The 23,177-nt window shown below is 43.5% G+C and overlaps 3 protein-coding genes across 4 annotated transcripts; 1 reads left to right on the top strand and 2 right to left on the bottom strand.

Annotated features, from left to right (window-relative positions):
* The first annotated feature begins 793 nt into the window (after positions 1-793).
* Positions 794-5,584, top strand: bur (GMP synthase burgundy). The gene is made up of 9 exons (XM_043414072.1): positions 794-948; positions 2,213-2,508; positions 2,666-2,878; positions 2,995-3,292; positions 3,389-3,866; positions 3,978-4,219; positions 4,322-4,492; positions 4,575-5,006; positions 5,094-5,584. The coding sequence occupies exons 2-9, from the start codon at positions 2,288-2,290 to the stop codon at positions 5,193-5,195; spliced, it is 2,157 nt and encodes a 718-aa protein (XP_043270007.1). The 5' UTR covers positions 794-948; positions 2,213-2,287; the 3' UTR covers positions 5,196-5,584.
* A 115-nt stretch (positions 5,585-5,699) lies between these two features.
* On the bottom strand, positions 5,700-11,167 carry Rev1 (Rev1 DNA directed polymerase). Of its 2 annotated transcripts, XM_043414069.1 has the most exons (7): positions 10,761-11,129; positions 9,825-10,239; positions 8,681-9,700; positions 8,116-8,557; positions 6,636-8,022; positions 6,404-6,546; positions 5,700-6,062 (listed from the first exon to the last, which is right to left on the bottom strand). In XM_043414069.1, the coding sequence occupies exons 1-7, from the start codon at positions 10,812-10,814 to the stop codon at positions 5,843-5,845; spliced, it is 3,681 nt and encodes a 1,226-aa protein (XP_043270004.1). In that variant the 5' UTR covers positions 10,815-11,129; the 3' UTR covers positions 5,700-5,842. The 2 variants fall into 2 exon arrangements, with proteins under 2 accessions (XP_043270004.1, XP_043270006.1); XM_043414071.1 differs by lacking the exon at positions 6,404-6,546 and having other exon boundaries at positions 5,950-6,062; positions 10,761-11,167.
* Positions 11,168-11,595: 428 nt separating this feature from the next.
* LOC122407701 (tubulin beta-1 chain) lies at positions 11,596-17,158 on the bottom strand. The gene is made up of 2 exons (XM_043414076.1): positions 16,972-17,158; positions 11,596-13,561 (listed from the first exon to the last, which is right to left on the bottom strand). The coding sequence occupies exons 1-2, from the start codon at positions 17,026-17,028 to the stop codon at positions 12,275-12,277; spliced, it is 1,344 nt and encodes a 447-aa protein (XP_043270011.1). The 5' UTR covers positions 17,029-17,158; the 3' UTR covers positions 11,596-12,274.
* Positions 17,159-23,177: the final 6,019 nt, after the last annotated feature.

Below are 23,177 nucleotides of genomic sequence, written 5' to 3'. Positions count from 1 at the left end.
ATGACTATACGGAGCAGATTCTATACCTGAACAATTTGTATCTGTAAAAAATCCATAAATGTGATAACAATGTACCGTAAAAATGAATTATTTGATGAGATCATTCGTGAACATTTGCGTGGAACAGTTGAAATAATACGCTGTGATAAATTCACTGCAATTTAATGTAATCCTGCTGTTGATTACACAAAATACTTGAAAGACTTGTTATTCGTTTTTTCTATATAATACAATACGACTAAAGGAAAATTAAACACTAAAAGTATCATATTAATAACCAATCAGGAGTTGAACTCGGATCGTAGTCGATGTAACACTTTTTTTCTCCTGGAATTATATCCCATAATTAAAGAACTTTGAAAACTCAAAATCGGGGAGCTCAGTTCGCTTGAATCCGGAGTCGTCCTCCTCCTCCTTCTCCTCGTCTCTAACAATCGGCCTATCGCCGATATTGACTGCGAGTACGTGCTTTGATATAGGGCTTACAGTACTCACAGTCAATATCGGAACACGGCCTTTGAATTCCGTACGAGATAGTTTGACGAGGGGAAGCTGTCTTTGTCAGTACATCCGCGCACGCGCATCATAGACGAAGGATGAATTTATTCGCGCCCCGATAAGCTGCCTCTGTCGGTATGGATGTCACCCAATAGGATCACCTAAACGGAGTGTGTGCGTTCTCGTATTCATTCCATATTCTTTCACCCCATTGCCCCATTGCCTGCGTAGTTCCGTGAATATCCGTTCTCAGGAAGGGTGGCGCATCTTGATTCTCGGTTCGGTCCGTTCCGTCGGTTCGCGGCGCATTGTGGTGGCGAGTGGCGACAAATGGCCGCCTCGTTCAGTGTGTCCTTATTATATATTCGTTTTTTCCCCGTAATTCATTTTTTCATCTATCGATAAAACCTCGCGTCAAATTATTGTCGCGATTGTAAGATTTACTAATTGGTGAGTGTTTTATCGCGTATCTAGGACCTGTACGTCACTCGATCATTCCCACAATGGAATACGTATTTTTTCTTGAGAAATTATTGTAGTGTCTTTTTCACACGGAAATAAAAAAAGAACGTGCTCGCAAATGTTACAACCGGTGATTTGTTATTATCGAGAAAGAGACCGAGGAAAAGAGTTATGTTATTTTTCACTCTTCGGTTCGACAACTCCAAAAATGTTGGATTAGGGAAAAAAAGTCGAAATATGCAATATACATTAATTTTTTCAACGTTCAAAAATTTTTCGTTTTTGCTTTTCGTCGATGTTCATCCTCGACATCCGCGATATATATGTCGGCTCATGGTACGCGGTCATTCATATACGTATACATCCATACATACATGTACGAGTATACGCTATGTCATATATGTATATGAATATACGTATACAATGGAATTTATCTTGAAGTTCGCGTCTCTGACTTTGAATATTGGCACCGACACAAAATGTAAAAAATCCAACAGCTGATTTTCGAAATTCGCGATCATCGTAAAAAAATTTGGAGAACCGCCATTTTTCCAATTTTTTTTTCAATACTCGACTAAACAACGATTTTCGTCCACTAGGGCGAAACATTTTTTTTCGTTTCCGTTTTTCAATTTTATCGGAATCAATCGGAGATGTGGTAGGAGTCGATTTATTTGTTAACCAAGTAAAAGATATTTCGTTCTTCGTTACACGCCTCATAAATAGAATTTGGAGCATAAAACGAGTTCTCCGCGATAACCTTTGACACAGGTTATATCAACTTTGGAGCGGCGGGTTGCTCCTGTTCTAAATAGACGTCTATCCAGAACTAGCTTATTTGTCATAAAATATATAACCGGTAACTTTATTCATACGCACAGTTGAATTTCGCGTTGGCATTAAAATAATTTATCCTCTGCAAATGCATCAGGTATCCAAAATTCTTGTCCAATAAAACGAATGGTTCGGAAATATGAAAGTAGAAAGATCGATTAGTAAATTATTGATTCAAGAAAAAATGGAACAGTTGAGATCTAATGAAGAAAGTGGGTCGAGTTGAAATCTATACTTAGCTAAAAAGAAAACTATTCGACATGACAATGAAAATGCTAATTCGAATCTTCAAGCGCTAAGAACCATAATTGATGAATGTCTCTGAATTGTTTTGGCAATTCAGTCATTATGTTCGTTATGTAATTTGTGACTTATCATTGCTACAATTGTCAATAACAATTTTTCATCAAAATTCCAGATTAAAATTAGGAGAGAACGAAAAAGAAGAAGCGGGAGGAAAAGCTCTTAACGACAAAGAAGATTGTATGAAAAAATGGATAAAGGTACAGACGGGTTAACGTTTCGTCCAGAGGTGAACAATGGCTCGGATGACGCGACAATGAGCGTCGACGAATCTGACGAAAAGATTGCGATTCTCGACGCCGGTGCTCAGTATGGCAAAATTATAGATCGAAGAGTCCGCGAGCTGAACATTCACAGTGAAATTCTACCGCTCGACACACCCATTTTCACTCTCATGGAAAAAGGATACAAGTGCGTTATTATCCAATTAGTATTGATAATTCGTACGACGAGTGTTGTTCGCTTTCTTCATTGAATGAATAATTAAGCGTAAAAGTAGGATTATCAGTTGGGATGAACACGTTGGTAATATTTGATTTGTACGCCCAATATTTTGTTATTTTTCAAGGGCCATTATTATATCGGGTGGTCCGAGTTCCGTGTATGCGGAGGATGCTCCACGATACGACGGGGATATATTTCGAATAGGCATTCCAGTATTGGGTATTTGTTATGGTATGCAAATGATGAACAAGGAATTCGGTGGAGTGGTAGCGAGGAAAGAAGCTCGCGAGGATGGTCAACTTCCTATCGAAGTATTCCCTAAATGCCTCTTGTTCAAGTGAGTTCCCTGTTCGATCGCTAACTCGCGAGCATAACAATAAAATCATGGCTACTTCGTGAAAAACGATATTCGTATTTTCTAATTAATATTTGCGTGGGCGTATGTGTTTTCAGAGGTATGGAGAAAGATCAGATGGCTCTACTTACTCACGGCGATAGTATAAGTAAAGTGGCCGATGGTTTTCGAACAATAGCAAAGTCGGCCAATTTTGTAACCGGAATAGCGATGGAGAAAATGAAATTGTACGGTGTACAATTTCATCCAGAGGTCGATCTCACGCCAAATGGAAAACTCATGTTGCACAATTTTCTGTTCGAGATTGCCGGTCTTACCGGAAATTTCACGATGCAAAGCCGAGAATCCCAGTGCATCCAATACATCAGAGATACCGTCGGTACCAACAAAGTTTTGGTACGACATTGAGAAAGCGAAAACGAAAAAATCGAGTAATTTATTGGTTGAAAAATTGCGAATATGAATGAAGTGATAATTTATGTATTTCATCAGTTGCTGGTCAGCGGCGGAGTAGACTCGACGGTATGCGCGGCTCTCTTACACAAAGCATTAGCGAAGGAGCAAGTGATACCTCTCCACATCAACAACGGTTTTATGCGTAAAGGAGAAACACCGTTCGTGGAAGAAAGTTTGGGCCAATTGGGTGTAAAGTTGAGGATCATCAACGCGACTCATAATTTTATGCAGGGTACTACCTCGGTGCCCTTGGACAATGTGCCGTTAACGAATGCTAATGCTGTCAACAATAAGGGTATAAGCGGGACGACGGGTGGTGGTCCGAGAACGAGATTAACGAAAATGTTGTGCTCGACAACGAATCCCGAGGAGAAACGAAAAATCATCGGTGATGTTTTCGTTCGCGTCGCGAACGACGCGATGACCGAGATGGGTCTCAAGCCCGAAGAGGTTTTCCTCGGACAGGGCACACTCAGGCCCGATCTAATAGAAAGCGCGAGCTCGTTGGCCAGTGGTAATTGTTTATGCGACCTGCATGAAACATTCGTTACATTTTACCAACATCGTGATTTTGCCGCTCGATGATATAACGCCCATTTTTATATAATTATGTTTGTATTTCTAGGCAAAGCCGATGCGATCAAGACTCATCACAATGACAGCGAGCTCGTTAGAGCGTTGAGATCGCAAGGCCGTGTGGTAGAACCGTTAAAAGACTTCCACAAGGACGAGGTGCGACAACTTGGATGTGATCTCGGTCTACCGTCTCCGCTTGTTCAACGTCATCCTTTCCCCGGGCCAGGTTTGGCTATTCGTATTTTATGCGCGGATGAGCCATTCATGGACAAAGACTTTTCCGAAACTCAGGTTTTTATCTGTCAAACAAAATTTGTATTTTATTTCTATGATCCATCCTCCCTACAATGATTTAATTTATCCTATATTTTCACACTCGCACCGATGTTCCAGGTGATTGTGAAAATAATGGCCGAATACGAACAAATGCTGCAGAAGAAGCATGCTCTATTGAACCGCGTCGAAGGCGCTACGAACGAAGGCGAGCGTCAAAACTTACGGAGAGTATCGAGTAACCGACACATCGCCGCTACCCTTCTACCAATTCGCAGCGTTGGCGTACAGGTTCTCATTCGCGTTATTCGCAAATTTGACTCGAGTAGAAAATGCTCTTCTTCGATTAATTGATTTTTTATTTTCTTCGCAGGGTGACCGTAGAAGTTACAGCTACGTAGTCGGATTATCTTGCGAAGAAATTTCACCGGACGGTATAGAATGGGAGGATATGTTATTTTTGGCAAAACTTATACCCCGCGTTTGTCACAACGTTAATCGCGTATGCTATATTTTTGGCTCGCTCGTTCAACATCCGATAACGGATATAACGCCGACGCATCTTACGTCAAACGTAATCGCGACGTTACGTCAAGCCGATCATTTGGCCAATCAAGTTTTGGCTTCTAATTTTTGTATGGAAGCAATTAGTCAGATGCCCGTTGTTCTTATACCGGTGCACTTTGACCGCGATGCAGCCTCTCGAGTCCCATCCTGTCAGCGTTCCGTCGTTCTCAGGCCCTTCTGTTCCAGTGATTTTATGACCGGTACACCAGCCGTACCCGGTAAACAATTGCCCATTCACGTGAGTATCTTTTTCTCTTTTCTATATACCGTCGAAAGTTCATTCTATCGAACTACCGCTCGTATGATTATAATTATTTTATCGTAGGTGGTGAAGAAAATGGTAACCGAGATATCAACGGTACCAGGTATATCGCGCGTTCTTTACGATCTGACATCGAAGCCCCCGGGCACCACCGAATGGGAGTAATGATGAGTTTAATGTCCGCCATCGCGTACACACACTTACACAGACATGCGCCGCACGCGCGCGCGTACACACACATTCAAACACACACATACAGTCGTCACAATTTACCATGAGCCACTACCGACAGCCACCAACCACAAGCCACCGCCCGACTTTCAATCACCCTCGCCGCCCCCCCTTTCTATTTTTTCACAACCCTCGCGCGCGCGCGCGTGTTTAGAATGCCGGAAAAACCGTCGGAACAATACGAACAACAAAACACGACGGAAGCGAAACCGATTAAAAGAAAGACAAAAAACTAACTATATTTAAAGAAAAAAAAAACGAGACGAAACAAAAAATATATCTATTACAAAAAAACAATGATCGAGGATGAGAGGTTGAATGAATTTACCGTCTAATTTCTCGCTCCTTTTCGCAAAAATAAAAATAGTATGTAAAATGCGCTGATACAAAAAAAAACGGTGGTTAATGCGTGGAAGGTCGGAGGTAAGTATCACGTTTGCTTGTAAATATCGTTTTTTTTTAACACAATTATTTTATTTTTCCCTTCATTTTATAATTTAATTTTTTTTCTCCATTTTCTCTACTCGCGTTAGACAAAAATTGTATAAAAACGAGAGCATTAAAATAACAAACATCAATGACTAGTTATTTATTGTAAATTCTCCTGAGATGAGGTTCTGAGATTGCGCGATTCCCTCTGTCGTTGGCTGCTGTTTGGATCTCGATAATTCGCAGCAATCACACTCTATCTTCGGCAGCATCATTTTGCTTCTGTATTCAATCTGCATATAATGCTGAACGTGAAACATCGTTTTCACGTAGGTCTCATGCCAAACGCAACTCCCAGTTTTGGTGATGCATCTGGAGAAAAAGAAAAGTTGAATAAAAAAAAACTTTGTATTCACAAATTGTAGCGAATTGATGTAATTTTTATCATAAATATCGAATTGTTTTATTACAAAAATCACTAAGTGAAGAGAACAATTTATTCCAAGAACCTTTTCAAACTGTTTTGTTTCCACGCCAGAGACGACAAAATAATGTTCTTTTCACGACTACTTTTTCAACATGGAAATATGGAAAACACTTGAAGAAACACGATCTTTTGCCTATTAAATCATGGATTTCTGTATCATCATACCGATTTATCTTATAGTTGTATAAAAAGGTGAGCAAAATAGTTTTATCCTTCGTTCTCTCACCTGTGCATGGTTTTCAACAATATGTGTAAATCCTCGAGGCGTTTTTTCTTCGGTAGCATGCTCAGAAATGTTGCAAGCGATAACGAATCTATATCGTTGACAATTTCACTTTGGGATATCCATGTTTGTATTTGCATTTTTACCTTCAGATAATGGAAAAGGAAAAAGAAAAAAGTTGGAACAATAGAATTTTTTCACGCGAGAGGGACGAAATATTGTGAAAAAAACGTACCTGTTGACGGGGGAGCGTGAATAAATGATTAACGAGACTCGTGACCATTTCCTGTTCTTCGGTTTTCGCTTTTTTTCCAATGTAGCTAGACTGGTGTGACAGTATTTCTTGGGTTTGGTCGAGTGAAGCACCAAATTGCCCGTCTACTAATGTGTGTAATTTATTTTCGAGAAATCGTGAATTCCCACTTTTTTGTGGTTCGGGATTCTGGTTAATTTTTGCCGGAACTGAATCTTGTTGGGCGTTCTTCCGAGAATACGGGATTTTGAAAAAATCGTGATCGAATTTGGTTTTCGTTTTGACTGGACGACCAGTTTTTTTATTCAATTTGGTGAGATTGCGATGTTTCGCGATAGAATCGTTCGAACTGAGGTTTCTCGTTTTAGCGAGTTTTTCTTTTTTCTTGACCATGCAATACATCTCAACGTCATTCTTGACATCGTCCGACAGAGCAGCTAAAAAATCAGGATCTATTTGAGAAAAAGACAAATTCACTTCTTCCGCAACTTGGTTCGCGGCGTTTTTTGCGATCGATGCTACTTCATTTTTTTTATTTTCAGTTGGTAATTTTGGCCTCTCGTTTTTCTCTGGGATATCGAGCTGCTGTTCTCTTTTTTCATTCTGTTTTTTCATTTTATACTCGTTGATTATTTCGTTTCTAATATCCTCCGGTAATTCGATTAAAACTGACATATCGATTTCTTCAATAGGTGGCATCGTCGTCACTTTCTCTGACGTTCGACCGGCAATTGATTTTTTATCTTTGAAATAATTATTTTGAAGCGTCTGAGTAGAATCGTTTCGTTTCTTCGTTTCGTTATTAATTTTGGCTGGTCTTCCCGCGAGAACTTCGTTCCGTATCTGTGTCGGAAGTTCCTTTAATACCGATTCGTCGTAATCCGACGTCTGCCATCTTTGATCGGTCGGCAAACAAGAATCGTTTGCATTCGATGAATTCGTTGGTTCATCCAGAATTTTTGGAACTTTTTCCATTTTTGACGATCGCGACTCCATAATTTCTCGTTTGATTTCCTCCGGCAATGCCAACAATACGCTTTCGTCAATCTCATCTGGCATTGCTATTTCTTCGGTTCCCCGATTTATCCCTATTTCGTTTTCATTAGTTCCTCGTCTTTCTTCATTCGCACTCCGAGCAGCCTTTTCAACTCTGTCATTCGAGGCCTCGATATCGTTACTCGTACCGGTACATACAACTTGTTTCTTCTCCTTTATTTGTCTTTCGACATTCGAACGTTTCGGTTTGCCAAGAAAATCCATAATTCCTCCGGTTTTCCCTCTCATCGATTCCAGCCTCGAAATTTGGATACCGACACCTCGAATGTCCTCGAATCGCTGCTGCATCTGATCCCACAGCGAAATTACTTCCCTGACGAGGGAGGAGAAGAAAAGCATTAAAACAAAAGAGCGCAAGCTAACGACAAAATACAAAAGTCAAAACACACATTGTCCATTGGCAAACCTTGTAATGACAACTGGATCGTCAACCGGCGCTATGAAATTTTTTGATTTCGAGATATTATCGCAAATTCCGTGACCCATGTATTTCAAAGTTTCTCTGGGTGCATCCTTGGCTCGTACCATAAGTTTCAACGTCACGGATCTGCCCTTGGAGTTTGCTCTTTCCAATCGCGTGCAAACCTCGTGACATAATTTTCGTAAAAAATGCTGCGCTTCGTCTGGAGTTTCGAAACGTATGCCATAATTGACTTCGGCCGATACAGATTTTCTCACGTGCTCGATCGTCAATTTCGTGTTATCGATGCCACGACACATATTGTACAACAGCTCGCCCGTTTTTTTACCAAATTCCTTTTGCAAGGTGGGCAAAGAAATCTTCTGCAAATCGGAACACGTACGGACATGGATTTTATTCAACAGTTGCGTCGTCGAATATCCGACTCCTAAAGAATAAGATACAAAGATTAATTAGCGAAATCGCGAGGGGGAAGCTTGTGGGGAATTGTTGCCGTCGCAATTGACGAACGAATAGAAAGGAAAATTCTACAGATGTCTTATTTACTCACCTGGCAAGTCTCTGACGTTCGTCGAGGCAATATGATCTCGAAAGCGTCGATTTTCGAGGTGGAATTGGCCGTTCGGCTTGGCGCTCCGAGTCGCGAGACGCGCTTGAAGTTTGTTGCATCCAAAGCCCGTTGATACGGGACACCGAGTTTTCGTATTGATTTCATCACGAATAATATTTGCAAATTGAAGGGGTCTCAAGCCCGTTTTGGCGAGAACAGTAGTAACATCCGCGTACATCTCGTCGCAACTGACTGCCTCGATCATCAGAGTATACGAGGCGACGGTGTCGTACAACGCGTAAGAAACCTCTTTGTAGCCTTCGAAATCATATTTTATCGTTCGAAGGTTCGGACACAATTTCAAGGCCTGTCCAAGAAACATTCCATTTTTGACACCAGCCTTTCTGGCCTCGTACGAGCAGGACGCGATCTCGGACATTGAGCCAAGTTCCTTGATTTCGTCGTTGCGATCTTCTTCCGAGTTCCTCTTCGACGATGAAGCTCCGTTGCCTCGGGCATGAGCAACAGCGATTGGAAATCCTTTCAATTCAGGCTGATTTCTCAAACCCACAGAAACGAAAAAACAGTCCATGTCAATGTGCATTATGCATGTTTCATTTGGCTGAACCTTGCGCCGCTCGTTGTCCAAATCTTCCGAATCAAACAGATCCTCTTCCGAATCTGAGCAACCCTCATTTTTTAATCCTCCCAACCATTTCTTGCCCTTCTCTTCTTTTTCCTTTATCAATCTCTCCAGACCCTCCAATTTACCCTCGCTCTTCTCTCGTAAATCTGTCACGTAATCCTTGAACGTCATCCCCATTGTTGAGATATGATGTAGCCGGGAATTATTATAGAATTCAGACAAAAACTCAGGGTTCTTCGTCGACATAAGAGCACTACCCTCGCTGCGGTTCTCAATTTCCTTCAATTTTTCTGTTCCGCCTTTCGTCGAGTCCAGTCTGATATTCCCCTTTTTCTCATTAATATCCAAATCCATTTTTTCATCAGGCTTCATGCCTGTTGGGAAACCATGATAACCAGGAACCATTTTACGTTAAAACGTAGTAATGAGTTACGTTCTTCCTGGATGGATCATCAATTTGCAATATTACCTTTTTTATTATTAAAATGCATTCCATACCTGAGAATAAATTGTGGGTTTTTTCATTGAATCGCAAGGGTGGTTGAGTTTTGGAGCAATTGGAGTATAGAACGTATGCTCGCCAATCCAGGAGACGTTGTGCGCTGATACTGTCCGTAATCCATTCAGGTTTGCAAATGGGCAGTGGATTCTGGGACTTTCTGTAGGCAATGATTTTTGAATATGGCAAGTTTGAAGCGATTATGTGAGTCGTAACTTTAGAACGCATGTAATGATGATAGATCCCGCCGTGTGCCATCATCAGGCGCTTGAGTTCATCCGCGCATGGGTTTGTATATCCATTGACAAAGATTGCAATACCCGAAAATAAGTGGGTAGCATCTTGAAACTCTTTTTTTGCAGCATCCTGAAATTGATCTTCCAATTTCTCTTTTTTTGCTGCCATATAAGCACCCTGTTGTCATAAAACAAGCATAGGATTGTTAAAACTCTGGTGTAATTTTGTTTTCCGTAAAGTTTTGGTGTAAAATAACGATTCCTAATGATTCGTCGATTCAACGGGAATTCAAACAGTTGAAAACAGTGATTTGACTTTCGTTGGGTGGACAAAAACAAAAAAATATGCCTTCTATTTTCAAGAAGTATGCAAGAAGAAAAATTGAAAAATTCTCAGGTGTACGTGACTAATTTCTTTTATAAATAGATAAGAAGAATTTCAATAATGGTGAAAATTAAATAAGATCCAAATGATTTGATCTCGACCCTGATTTCCCCGTAACAAGTCAGATGATAACCTCACTTTCTCAGAACCCTCTTGAAATAAGTAAATTTAACCTATTTCATAGGTCCCTAATTGATATTTTCTCGGCATTAATGAAGTGTAATTTTGTATTCACTGATCAACACTTGAGAACCTTTAGATGAATATCAGATACAAAATATATATTTGAATATGTCGTATGAAATAAAACGCACCCAATCTTCCAGGCCATTTTCCGCCCACGATTTCTTTTTTTTGTCGCTCGACATCACGATGATTAAATTTCGACGATTTCAAACTTTTCTTATTAATAACTAAAAACAACGAAAACTATCATAGTTGTAAATACACAGTGGTTTCTGAACGCGGAGTCGGCGCGGTTTGACAACTTTTACTGCAGCGCTGCTGTGCCGGGGGTTCTCTCTCTCTGCTATATGTACAGCACAGTGAATTATCAGCGGACGTTTCAAATTTTGCAAGTGTCAGATGATGGATGATTTTCCCAAAATTGAAATATCATCATACTTGAGTGCGAATCGAGTTTATCCAACTCGCAAAGCCTGTAGAAATGCGCCATTGAGGAACTAACCCCTCCCACATGGACAATAGAACCCGTGAGTAGAGACGAGCATCAGGGTAACATCAAAAGGATTCTCGACTATACTCCAAAAGATCTCTCGCGGCTCTTTGACTTTTCTTATTTTCAGTGAATCGAGTTATAAAGAATTGCATCCAAAGAAAATGCACAATCTTTTCAAAAAAAGTTAGAGTGGAACGACAATTTCATAAGCATATGTATACAGTCATGAAGAGTTTCTATTGGAGATACGAGAATAGATATTTTGAGAAATGCACGATTCACTTTGATTCCGAGAAAGCGAAAAATCATAATAATTAGTTCAATATTGATCGTCCTTGACCGTTGAACGAGAGACTGTTCTTTTCATTTATTTGATTATATGAATTCATCGAAAATCAAAAATAATCTCCCAATCTGAAAAGTTTGAAAAAATATTGGAAAAGGAAAATAATGTGAAGGAACACCGGCAATAAGTGATACACAATGCAACGCTTTATTCGATAATAATTTAATAAAGAGATTGACGTCGTCAAGCCGCAACAGCGGTTTACACTGTATAAAATAATAATAATTGTAGAAATAATAAATCACGGCCTTAAATCGCGCTCGACTGGGCTCTCGTACAGGGATAATGAACGAAACTGATCGAATAAAGAGAAAAGTTGCAATGAGATAATCAACCAAGGGAAAAAGTTGAAATTACTGACACAAATGAGGCATTGAACAAAGTGAGAAAGACAGATGGGGCGAGAGAAATTAGAGAAATTGAGAGCGCTTGCCGCCGTTGGAAAATAGAAATTAGTGTGTCCCTTTGAAGGAAAATCGTAAAAAAAATGGTAAAAAAAAAACAAAAAAGAAAAGGCAAAGTAAAAAAACTACGAGAAATAATAAAGCGCAGCGCAAGTGGCAGGAGTATGTTCCAAAACGTAATAACGTGTGGTCGTCGTGACGCGAGTAACGCGCGATGTCAAAGAAAAGTCTTACTTCCTCGAGTCGAATGTATTTTTATTCATTCTGTGACGTATTATTACTGATAGGAATGTAAAAGGGAAGGGGCGGAGGGGGAGGGGCGATATTTTTTTTGATCAGGATTCGAATTTCGCGGTGAGGCGGTGGCGGCGGCGGCAGCGGCGATGACAGGAGTTGCGCTTAAACCTCCTCGACCTCACCCTCCTGTTCCTCGTCGAACTCGGCGTCCTCGTCGGCGGTAGCTTCCTGGTACTGTTGGTACTCGGAAACGAGATCGTTCATGTTGGATTCGGCTTCGGTGAATTCCATCTCGTCCATACCCTCGCCCGTATACCAATGCAAGAAAGCCTTTCGCCTGAACATAGCGGTGAACTGTTCGGAGATACGTTTGAAGAGTTCCTGAATGGCGGTTGAATTGCCGATGAAAGTGGCGGACATTTTGAGTCCACGGGGTGGAATATCGCAGACGGCGGTTTTAACGTTGTTGGGAATCCATTCGACGAAGTACGATGAATTTTTGTTCTGAATGTTGAGCATTTGCTCGTCGACCTCTTTCATGGACATGCGGCCACGGAAAATAGCGGCTACGGTCAAATAACGGCCGTGACGAGGATCACACGCGGCCATCATGTTCTTAGCGTCGAACATTTGTTGAGTGAGCTCGGGTACTGAGAGGGCTCTGTATTGTTGGCTTCCGCGGGATGTAAGAGGCGCGAAACCGGGCATGAAGAAATGAAGACGCGGGAAGGGTACCATGTTCACAGCGAGTTTACGGAGATCGGCATTCAGTTGACCCGGGAATCTCAAACAAGTTGTCACTCCGGACATGGTCAAGGATACCAAATGATTGAGATCTCCGTAGGTCGGAGTCGAGAGTTTGAGCGTACGGAAACAGATGTCGTACAATGCTTCGTTGTCGATGCAGTACGTCTCGTCGGTGTTCTCCACCAACTGGTGAACGGACAAGGTCGCGTTGTACGGCTCGACTACCGTGTCGGATACTTTGGGCGAGGGTACTACCGAATACGTGTTCATTATTCTGTCGGGATATTCCTCACGGATTTTCGAAATTAGCAACGTTCCCATTCCCGATCCGGTACCACCTCCCAACGAATGGGTCAATTGGAATCCCTGAAGACAGTCGCAGCTCTCGGCTTCCTTGCGTACGACATCCAGCACCGAATCAACGAGCTCGGCACCTTCCGTGTAATGACCCTTTGCCCAATTGTTTCCTGCTCCCGATTGACCAAATACGAAATTGTCCGGTCGGAAAATCTGACCGAACGGGCCCGATCGCACCGAATCCATCGTTCCCGGCTCCAGATCGACCAATATCGCTCGGGGTACGTATTTACCGCCGGATGCCTCATTGTAGTACACGTTTATACGCTCCAATTGCAGATCCGAGTCTCCGTGGTACGCACCGGTCGGGTCGATGCCGTGCTCGTCGCTGATTATCTCCCAAAACTGCGCAAATAAATATCAACAAATCAATTAATCATCGTAATCGTCTCGTCGTCGTAGTCGTACACGCGACTACGGATTAATCAATAAAATAACGCGTGCGCACGCCAAATAAAATCACATCCGCCGGAATCGTCAGCGGTTCGTCAGTTATCGCGGTCTCGGATCGCGCCTGTTACCGTCATTTACCTAACACCAATCTCGCTCGAGCGCCGATCGAGACTAATTAACGCTCAATTCCCGAGCCGGTTCCGGGTTCTTCGCATCGTTGCCTCGTTAAATCCGTTTCGATCTATATTACATACGTACCGAAGGAAAAATATCAATACGCGAACGCGTATGCGCACGCGAAGATGCAAAAAAACGAAAAGGGGGGGGGGGCAATTCAAGAGCCTAGTCAGCCTAGTCGGATCGACTCGAGCGAGACGAAACGTAAACGCGATGCTGCATCAACCGCGAGAGAATGCTCATGCGCGCAGCTCTGGAAGAAGAACTCTTCGTTCTACTCCGCCAGTACCCGTCCGCCGGTCGACTCGCTTTTTTATCCAACATTCCAAAAGACCTCGGGAGAAAAAAGATTTGATAATAATGAAACTTTCTTGATTATAGAATTTATCGGTTTGATAGGAAATTTTGAGGCTTAAATACCGTGCCCGACTTTCCATTAGATTCCCTCGATCGTGGTGGTTCGAACCGCCCAAAAAATCAATCAACGACTTCCAATTGATTAATCGAGGCGACGATTGATCGAAATTTTGTAAACTTCTTTGTCAAATTTCAAAAATTTCGTATGCTCGTTTGTAATGCAGCAATTCGGGACAGTAACTCCGAGAAAGTAACTCCTCTGACAAGACGAAAAAAATGGTTAGAGCGCGGTGGGAGAACGGGAGAAAAAAGAAGGCAAAACGCACGGACGTGGAGGATGACCATATATGAGCATCGCCGCTTGAAAAGCAAGCATCGACCAAACCTGATTTCCACCTCTTACTGCGCACACACTCGCGCTCGCCGCGGGGACATACATCCATTGTAGGTGACATTATCGTAATACGTTACGAGAGAGAGAGAGATTGTGACTCACCGCTCCATACGCTATATATAGAGATGACCGTGCATGTGCCATTCAAGCCCTCATTAAAAATATGCATAAATGTGGGCTGTGATGAGAGAAAAAAGGAAGTAGGCAGTTTGTACGATTGAATTTTTCTTTTTTCTTTTCGGACTCTGAGATAGCCGTTGTAGACGTGAATCGAGAATATTTTTAAGGAAATGAATTCCGAGATTTAACGCACGCATATGGTCTTCGTTCACTCTGGGCAAAGGAGCCCGCCCCAGCTGCTAAGCATCGGATACTTTTTTACATTGCTCGAGTCTTATGAGCTCGTTCACGCGTCACCCACCCTCCGCCTTTCGGTTAGTCTGCTTGAAAAAACATTTTCTACTTCGATTTAACGAAAATTGTACGAGCCGAAACGACGCAGCTTTCAACGCATATCCTAAGACGATTGACCGTTGTTCTATTTAAAAATATTTCTTTTCGGATGTAAGAGGACTTATTTAATGGTAGTTATGTTGGAAATACGGGGGAACAAAGGTTTGCTGAGAAATAAGAAATTTGAGATGGCCTTCGCTCGGAAGGTCGAGGAGAAAAGCTTACTCGACTCGGCGTGGGTCGCGAGTGAAACCTGTGCCGTCTGAAAATCAATACAAAACAGTGTACATCGTTGCCAAAGTTCCCGGCGTGTGTGACGTTTATCTGTATCGTATAAATCGTACCGTTTCTGTATACAATTAAGAACGAGTTTCAACGTCGTTGAGGATAAAAACGGCTGGGGGAACTGTCGAGTAAACAAAGTTTTTGCTCTATAAGGACGCGTCTTGGGTTCGACTCGAGAATTAATTCTTGCGCGACTCTCGTCATCCTTGGTCTCAAACGAACATCGTCCCGGGCCATAGCGAATATTTACTCTCTCTCTCTCCCCCCCCCCCCCTTCTTTCATTGACCGATCTTCAAATGAGATTCCTACGCAATTGTTTAATTACGAAGAATCGAAATTGGTTGAGCCATTTTTGTAAAAACTTCGCCGGATTTTGTAGGAGTTTATAAAAATTCATAACGATTCGACCGAAATCGATTAGCAACGTTGGGCGTTTTTGAGCTATGAAATATCGCGGAAGCTCGATGAAATAAAAAATTGTATTAGTGGCGTAATTTGTTGAATTTATTACTGGCCGCGAAAGGGAGAAAGAGAGATGGAAAAGCGAAAAATTGCTGGGTAGGGCCGTTGGCGGACATTGACTCGATCAAGTATCCTTGAAAAGTACCAGGGCGTGACAACGGAGTGTAGCGCGTCTCCCACGGTATTACTCTTCATTACAATGTAGGAAAGAAGAAAAAAAACACAATTTTCCAAATTGCAGTAATTCGTGAATAAGTTTTGAAAAAAACTGCGAGAGCGAAAAAAAAGGAGATCGAAATTATGGATTTGGTGGGCGGAGATGGGAAGTATTTTATTTGTAATTTCACAACGCTCTATTCGATGAAATAAGCATAATAGAGTGGATTTAAAAAAATATGTTTAAAAAATCGAATGAAAAATTAACGCTGAGAAAATGTATTTAATTTTTTCATCGAAAGCGAAGTGACAGTGAAATGTTTGCAATAAATGTAGATACTCCACTCGAGATAATGCGAGCGAGCGCAAACGAGAAAATGGCGTGCGTGCGCATCGATTTCGATGCGGCACATCAACCACACCCAAGCCGCGGCTGAACTGACGCATACCGAAAATTTTTTGTTTTTTTCAGCACCCCATAGTCACTACGAGCCAATTTTTACTGTTGAGCAAAACATAGAATAAACCGAAGCGATCCAAAACTAGATTCGAAAAATCGCATTTTTATTTGCCTGTTGGAACGCGTCTAGGCATTTCGCCACGACAGACGCGCGGAACGAGCGGAGAGAGGGGCAGGAGGGGTGAAAAACCGTTAAACCGAGCGTCGCTCACCGGCCGGCTGTCGCCGCCATGATGAAACTTGTACCGAGATTCTTTTTTTTTCTACTTTTCTTCGGCAATCTCAAGTGCCTAAGGCACAGGCGTCCGAGATTCGACACGAAATATTTTTATGATTTTTTTCTCCTCAAAATTAGGATGGAAAAAAAATCTCGGCAGTTTTTTTACAATCGCTATAATCGTATCAACTCTTCCAAAGATTTGTTCAACATCAACGCGGTTGTGACACGAACGATTCGACGTTTTAGAAATTCAACGCGATATTTCACGGTATTTAGGCAAATTTACGAGCACACGCATCGATGGTACGCCATTACGGAAATTTGGAACGCGTGCGAATTGCGAGAAAAATAAAACCATCTCGTTATTCGCCCTCGATCTTTCACTGCAAAAGCTTACCTTAGCTCCAATTTGGTTGCCGCACTGGCCAGCTTGAATGTGCACGATTTCCCTCATGTTTCTTGCCTTTTTAGCTTGTTAAACTTGGATTTTTAAATATAGTAATTTGTGTTGTACGAACAAAGCTCGAATATCGACTGACTTGCGTTACTGTGCGAGCCGCTGTGAGCACCAGAAACGAATATGAGAAGCCAGCAGCGCCCGTTACAGATTTTCAAGCCTGCTGTGGCCTCGAAGTGGGGGGTAAAGCGTTCCACCGCGTCCGTATTGGCTGATTCTCGTCACTGGTTTCCCCCGCTTTCAGCCGCAGACATCATTTACAGCTCGAAAGGAGCTGCCGCCGCCGCCGCCGCACCACACCGCAGGAAACGGCCAGCAACGACGGACGACGAGCCAGCGCCCAGTGTTGCCAACCGAGAGAATATCCTACTACCACCACCACCACGCCGCTACACCGAACGAACAACAAAATCATCCGTGTATGTCACCGGCGACTACCGCTGCATCCATTTTTTTCTCTTCTACTTTTTCCAAGCGTTATGCCATCCGAAACTCGTATACTCACGAGGTATCAGGAAAATGGAACGTGATTTTTCATAGCGAAATTACGATACAATTTGTCTTCAACATCAGCCCATATAGCCCATGGCACCGGAAATTACTCGGAGTCTGGAACGCTCGATCGATTCTCTAATACACACGGATGAGTACTTTCGTGCCTTTTGTTCTCGTCCGTCAACACAGATTTTTTTTCATTTTCCAACACAAGTTTAAATCATAGTGCTCTTGAAAGATAGCGCGAGCAATTGTGGCAGAAGCCTTTCTTCAGTTTATTTCTCTCCCTTCGAGAGGCACAATTGAATATCGAATCATCTACGAGATTTTAAATACGTTATGCCTCACGGTTCCAATGTAGGCATAAGTGTAGTATGTGTGTATATCGTATGGAACGAGCGCCGCCGCTCGGTCGTTATACGGGTGTGTACAGTTAGATCGTACCTTTATAACATTAATAATCGAATTGAAAAAGTCGATGGCAGGTTCCACAGAAACGAAGCTTCGTTCGTTCTCACAAATGTTGGTTACTGTCGTTCAAACGGAAAAATTTGTATAATTTTGGTTGGTTCGTACGTGTCACGGAAAATGACATTCCGAAAGAAGTCGCCGAAAATTCGATAATCCATAGAGTCAGTAGATCGCGAAGTAGGAGCGTGCTCGAACAGCTGCGCGTGCGTATTGTACAGTAAGTGTTCGTGTTTACACAAGAAAAATTGAAGTTTATCGAAATTTGGAAAAATACGAGTCTCATTCGATGTTTTTCTGCCGTAGTTGCCGTTATTTTTTGTTCTTTTTTTTTTTATCGATTTATATAGATTCATTTCCATTTTCACGTGTGAATGGTTTTTTTTTATTCATTCATGATCGTGTCCTGGAGATCAGTAGGACGATTATGATGATCATGTAAAAGTAAAAGGTAAGGATGACGCATGCTCTAGTATAGACGATTCGATATAGGAGCAGTGGATATTATCTCATGAAGAGCGAAAAGGTCGAATACGGACGGTTGGTACAGAAGCGTCGCATCGGGGGCCCCATACCAAAATCGGCGGTGTGCGCCCACCAGATCCTCCGCTCTCCTCGCTCGAACACAGACTCGCATACGAGTAAACCGGAGTCTCACGGCGCTCTCTTCGCTCTTTGCCCCTTCAATGTTCCGTTCCATCAGGGAAATTTTTTATATCATTTTTTTACTACACGTTGTATATCAATAAAAATATGAAAATATATGAATCCATCAAACGTCTATAGGACGAGCTCTCCGCTTCGAAAACCTGCTTTCGAATGGATTCAAAATGAAGAGACGAATGCAGAGTATTCGGGAATACGAGTGTGTCAACGGTGTGTTTTCGTTGTGAAAGCTCGAACGAACGAGTAGAAGGAAGCACGCGAGCGTCGCCACCGCGGGGATCCGTAATCGATGAAAATGAGCCTCGAATCCCATCGTTATAGCAGCAGGTTAATTATTACACCGTGAAGCCCGTTGGTGCGTCGTCGATATCGAACGAATTTGCTCGGAAAAAATTGAAACGTCTTTGGCAGTGGTACGTATCCGAACGGACGAAGGTAGGCTCGATACACGCATCATCTTTTTTTACTCTTTCCATTTCAAACGGACGCAAGTGTCGAGATAATTTTTTTCCCCCCGCGTTAAAAATATAGTTGCGCTATTATTCACGTACGGGTGAGCTTCGTGCAGGGAAACAATTTTTTTGTTCTTCAACGAATCCCGTCCCATCGAGCGACACGAGTCTAACCTGCACGACCGTGGAAGAAAGTCGATAAACACGCGTGACTCACCGCGATGCCCTCGAACGTTGTAGTACGGTACACGCCCCTGAATATTGCGACACCGACCGACAAGTTTTCCGGTTACTCCTGCTTCTATAAACGATCCGCCCTCGACACTGTCCCAAGCTCGTCCCCGCTGCTGCGCTTTGCTGCCAAATCGAGTTGCGCTTTCGGAATTGGATCGCGTCAACAAACTAACCTCAATTGCGTGATCGTCCATCGAAATGACGTTTTGTTTTGTCTTTTCTCGCGCGAATTTTTCTTCTCGGTGAACAAGGAACCGGCGAGTTGCGTCATCGCTTATGAGATTTTGGTCGGAGCGCGTAGACGATGAGCGTGTGGCGAGATACGCGCTCCGGTAGGCATGTCTCGTTCCCATTGTCCTTCGCGGCGGACATGCATATAAGCTTGTAGGCAGACGCGAGTATTACGAGCCACATATATACAGACATTTATGTCGAAGAAACAACGAGTCTATAGGGCGCTCGTAAGAAGTATCTACGATATTCATGTGTTATTCTCGTTGGAGTGACATCATGCCCACTTTCGGAGCGTATCGGGCTCATTAGTTGCAGCGCTCGGAGGCGCACGGGCAAAAAAATTATTCTGCCGTGAAATGGTCGCTTCGTCGCAAATGCGTGTGCAGTGGGAGGAAGGAACGCGTCGGGAAACGCAACCGTCATAGCGGCTTGCCGCATTCGGTTGTTCATTTTCTATATACGTATTGAAGATTAATTGGAAGAGTTGAGTTTGGAAAAAATCGATCGCGAGAGGGCACGGAGGATTCCTCGTGGTCGCGCCATCCTTGGGGAAACTCGTGCGACGTGGCAACGAGTATCGATTCGTCGTGCTTCCGGGGGGCTGCGGAGACAAGCGGAAAAGCAATGGATACGCTGAATAAATAAGAAAATTGAAAGGAGGCGCTCGTATGAAGATGTCGGAGGAGCGAGGTGTCGAAAAAATTCCAGTCGAGCCAGTCTGCTCGCAGGGTTATCCGCGAGCAGGAGTGAGCGCTTTTTTTCTATTTTATTTTTTCTTTGGAAAATGTCATTGAACAAAAGATGGGGCGAGGACGAGTCGCGAGCGGGACTTGGTGCTTGGTGCGTACTTTTCGAACAGGCCTCGATCGTGCCGGTACCGCGGCTACCAACGGTGTTCAGTATCGATTTCGAGGACGGGGCGCGAAACGCGCGTGCGGAAGGAGCGGCGCCCGAGCTTCCACGGACGGGGAGGTACGAGTCTGCGAGAAGAGACGCGACGTCGCTCGACGGGTCGTCGACTATGGCAGCAGCCTCGCTGCGCATATACACGCTCGAACGAACTCGAGCGCAGCCGTGTGGGCCGGCCGAATGAACCCTACCGTAGTAGGACCACGCAGCGAGCAAAAGGCGATTCGCAAGTTTTTCATAAACCCAATAATACTGGATTATCGATTAATACGAATATAGTCAATGGGGAATTACGTTTTTTGTACGTTTGCCATTTAAACGAGAAGGTATCGAAGCATCGGCATCCGCGAATCCTGCGGGATGAAAACGGGCAGGTAGGCCGAAAACCACGTAAGGATGGTAAATAAATAAAGAAGGTTGAACGGGGGGGAAGAAATCGAGGCCAAGATTGAGAGACGGGGGGCCAGGCGCGCTTTCTCGTACATAACGACGAGTCCGCGAAGCTGCCGTACAAGGAGTCGTCCTCTCTCGAGAGAGTTGTTGACGATGACGACGAAAAGACCAGGGGGCAGGCAGGCACGGAGGGAGAGAGGGCAAGACGAAAATGACGAGGGCGTAGACCGCGCGCGCGCGCGCTTACTCCGCATTATCCCATCGGCACGCGCGGGGTATGCACGCCGCTATCTGACTCATCGCGAATCTCCTGCCTCTGCGCCCCCTTCTCATGCGACGCGCCGACTAAATTTTCGTCACATATTCTCGAGCGAAAAGAATCATGGGAACGATTCGGTAAATGGGGATGGCTGGAAACTCGGCGAAATTTCTATTGGGATTGATCCGTCGAATTTTGATTTCCGGGCAAGCCAGAATGTGAGGAACGTTGAGACGAACATGGGGAAAAAATTTGTAGCGACGCTTTCAAAATTTTCATTATCACGAATACAGCTTTCGTTTGTGTATTTCTTTCTCCTCTTCTACCCTCCGCCGCCGCCAGAGGCAGCACCGATACCAATCGGCGCCATCGACTAGAGACTCGCGCGAGTGCACGCCTGACGCCTGTCAGAGGAAGCGCGTAGGGGTTCGCGGCCTTTTCTTTTCGGGCAATTTGTATTATGTCTCTTCCAGACCCCTCGTTCGTGCGAATCTCTTAAATAGAGCGATCTTTATAAAACGATCCTGATTACATCTTCATCAAGATTTATGAGGCACGCGTTCGTTTCCATCTTTGTTCGAGCGGAGCAGCGGTTTTTTAGCCATTGTTCGGACTAACCGGGGTACTTGAGCGAATACGTCATTTGTAATAATACACGCAGGACTAAAAAAATTTAGTATTGGGATGGTTTTCGGTATCGAAGCGCATACAAACTGGTTTATTGCTCGATAAATATTGAGAAACGAATTGGACGGATGGGGCCGAATTTTGGACGAAACGGCGGGATATTAGCCTTGAGTAGCCGATCGGTTATTCATTCGACGGGATAATCGACCACCTTTTTGGATATTCGGGATAAAAAGTCCTGCTTTATGCATTTGGAAATTGTCGCAACCGCGATGTCGCGTTGACTTTTTCTCTTGTGTCTTGAGTTGCCGGATGAAAGGGGAATGAAAAATAAGGAGAAAGGGGGATTTGAAGAATCAGGGAAAAGCGAAATATCAGTATTCGCGTCGGGAGAGTCGTACGAGCGAGAGTAAATGCTCGGCAACTGGCCTTATTCGGGAACACGCTGATCGCACCGCGAGGCGTCCGGGCGACCTCGCTCGGTTACACATTCGATCGTCATTTTTTTTTCTCGCGTCGCGCGATCGTTCGATCGCGTCGACGACCATTCGCGCGTTATTAACGCGCACCGTACACTCCATAACGCAACTCGATTCGCGGTACGCGAATTCGGTAACCGTTCGCTAGCGGACTCTTCCAACGATCGGACTCAACAAAATTTTCGGTTTTTTCGATGGAGAAAAAAACACGAAGTATTCGAGAATTCGAGGTTATCGCGGTGGCACGTGACCGAAATCTCAACGAATACCTAGTGTTTCTGGTTTTTTTAAATGCATTTTCAACAATCGCCCAGTTCTCAATCTCTCAGGGACATGAGAAAATGAGAAAATCACGCGTGTCGCAATAGTGAGGTTAGAAACGCGCACGTCCATCTTCGAATGGGTTGCGAACTCTGATGGAAATAAAGAAAAATGGGGATACAGATACTGCAGATCCTGGTATCAGCTTTGACTCGATTTTTTTCCAAAAATGTAAAAAATGAAGAGGCTCGGGTCGAGCGCGGTATGGTGGGCGAAGTATGCGTTTTTATATTGGTGTCAGCGATCTTCGACGAAGTTGAAAAAGGACAAATTCACTGTTTTGTATGAAATAATTAAAGAAATTAGGGATGGATGAGAGAGAGAGAGAGAGAGTGGGAAAGGGATCGGATCGATGAATAAAAGAGCGACGTGCACGCGATTTCTCTGACGAATTGGGAGTGGAGAGCGTAAAGAGGCGCGTCGGCAGCGACACCTCGATGGTGTGCGGGCCTTGCGAACGAACGCTGCGCATCGTCGACGCAGGGGGCGCGCTGACATTTCGTATCGGTCGAATCGGGGAGCGATAATGTATTTGTCGTTGACCGAAACTCGAAAACTTGCAGTAATATTCAAAATAGAGGGCGATGGGTGTGCGGGGCTTGTGAAAAT

The sequence above is a fragment of the Venturia canescens genome, chromosome 3 (genome assembly GCF_019457755.1).
Source record: "Venturia canescens isolate UGA chromosome 3, ASM1945775v1, whole genome shotgun sequence".
In the NCBI taxonomy this organism is placed as follows: Eukaryota; Metazoa; Arthropoda; class Insecta; order Hymenoptera; family Ichneumonidae; genus Venturia; species Venturia canescens.
The sequence above is the reverse complement of the archived record's forward strand: the minus strand, read 5'-3'. Positions and strand labels throughout refer to the sequence as shown.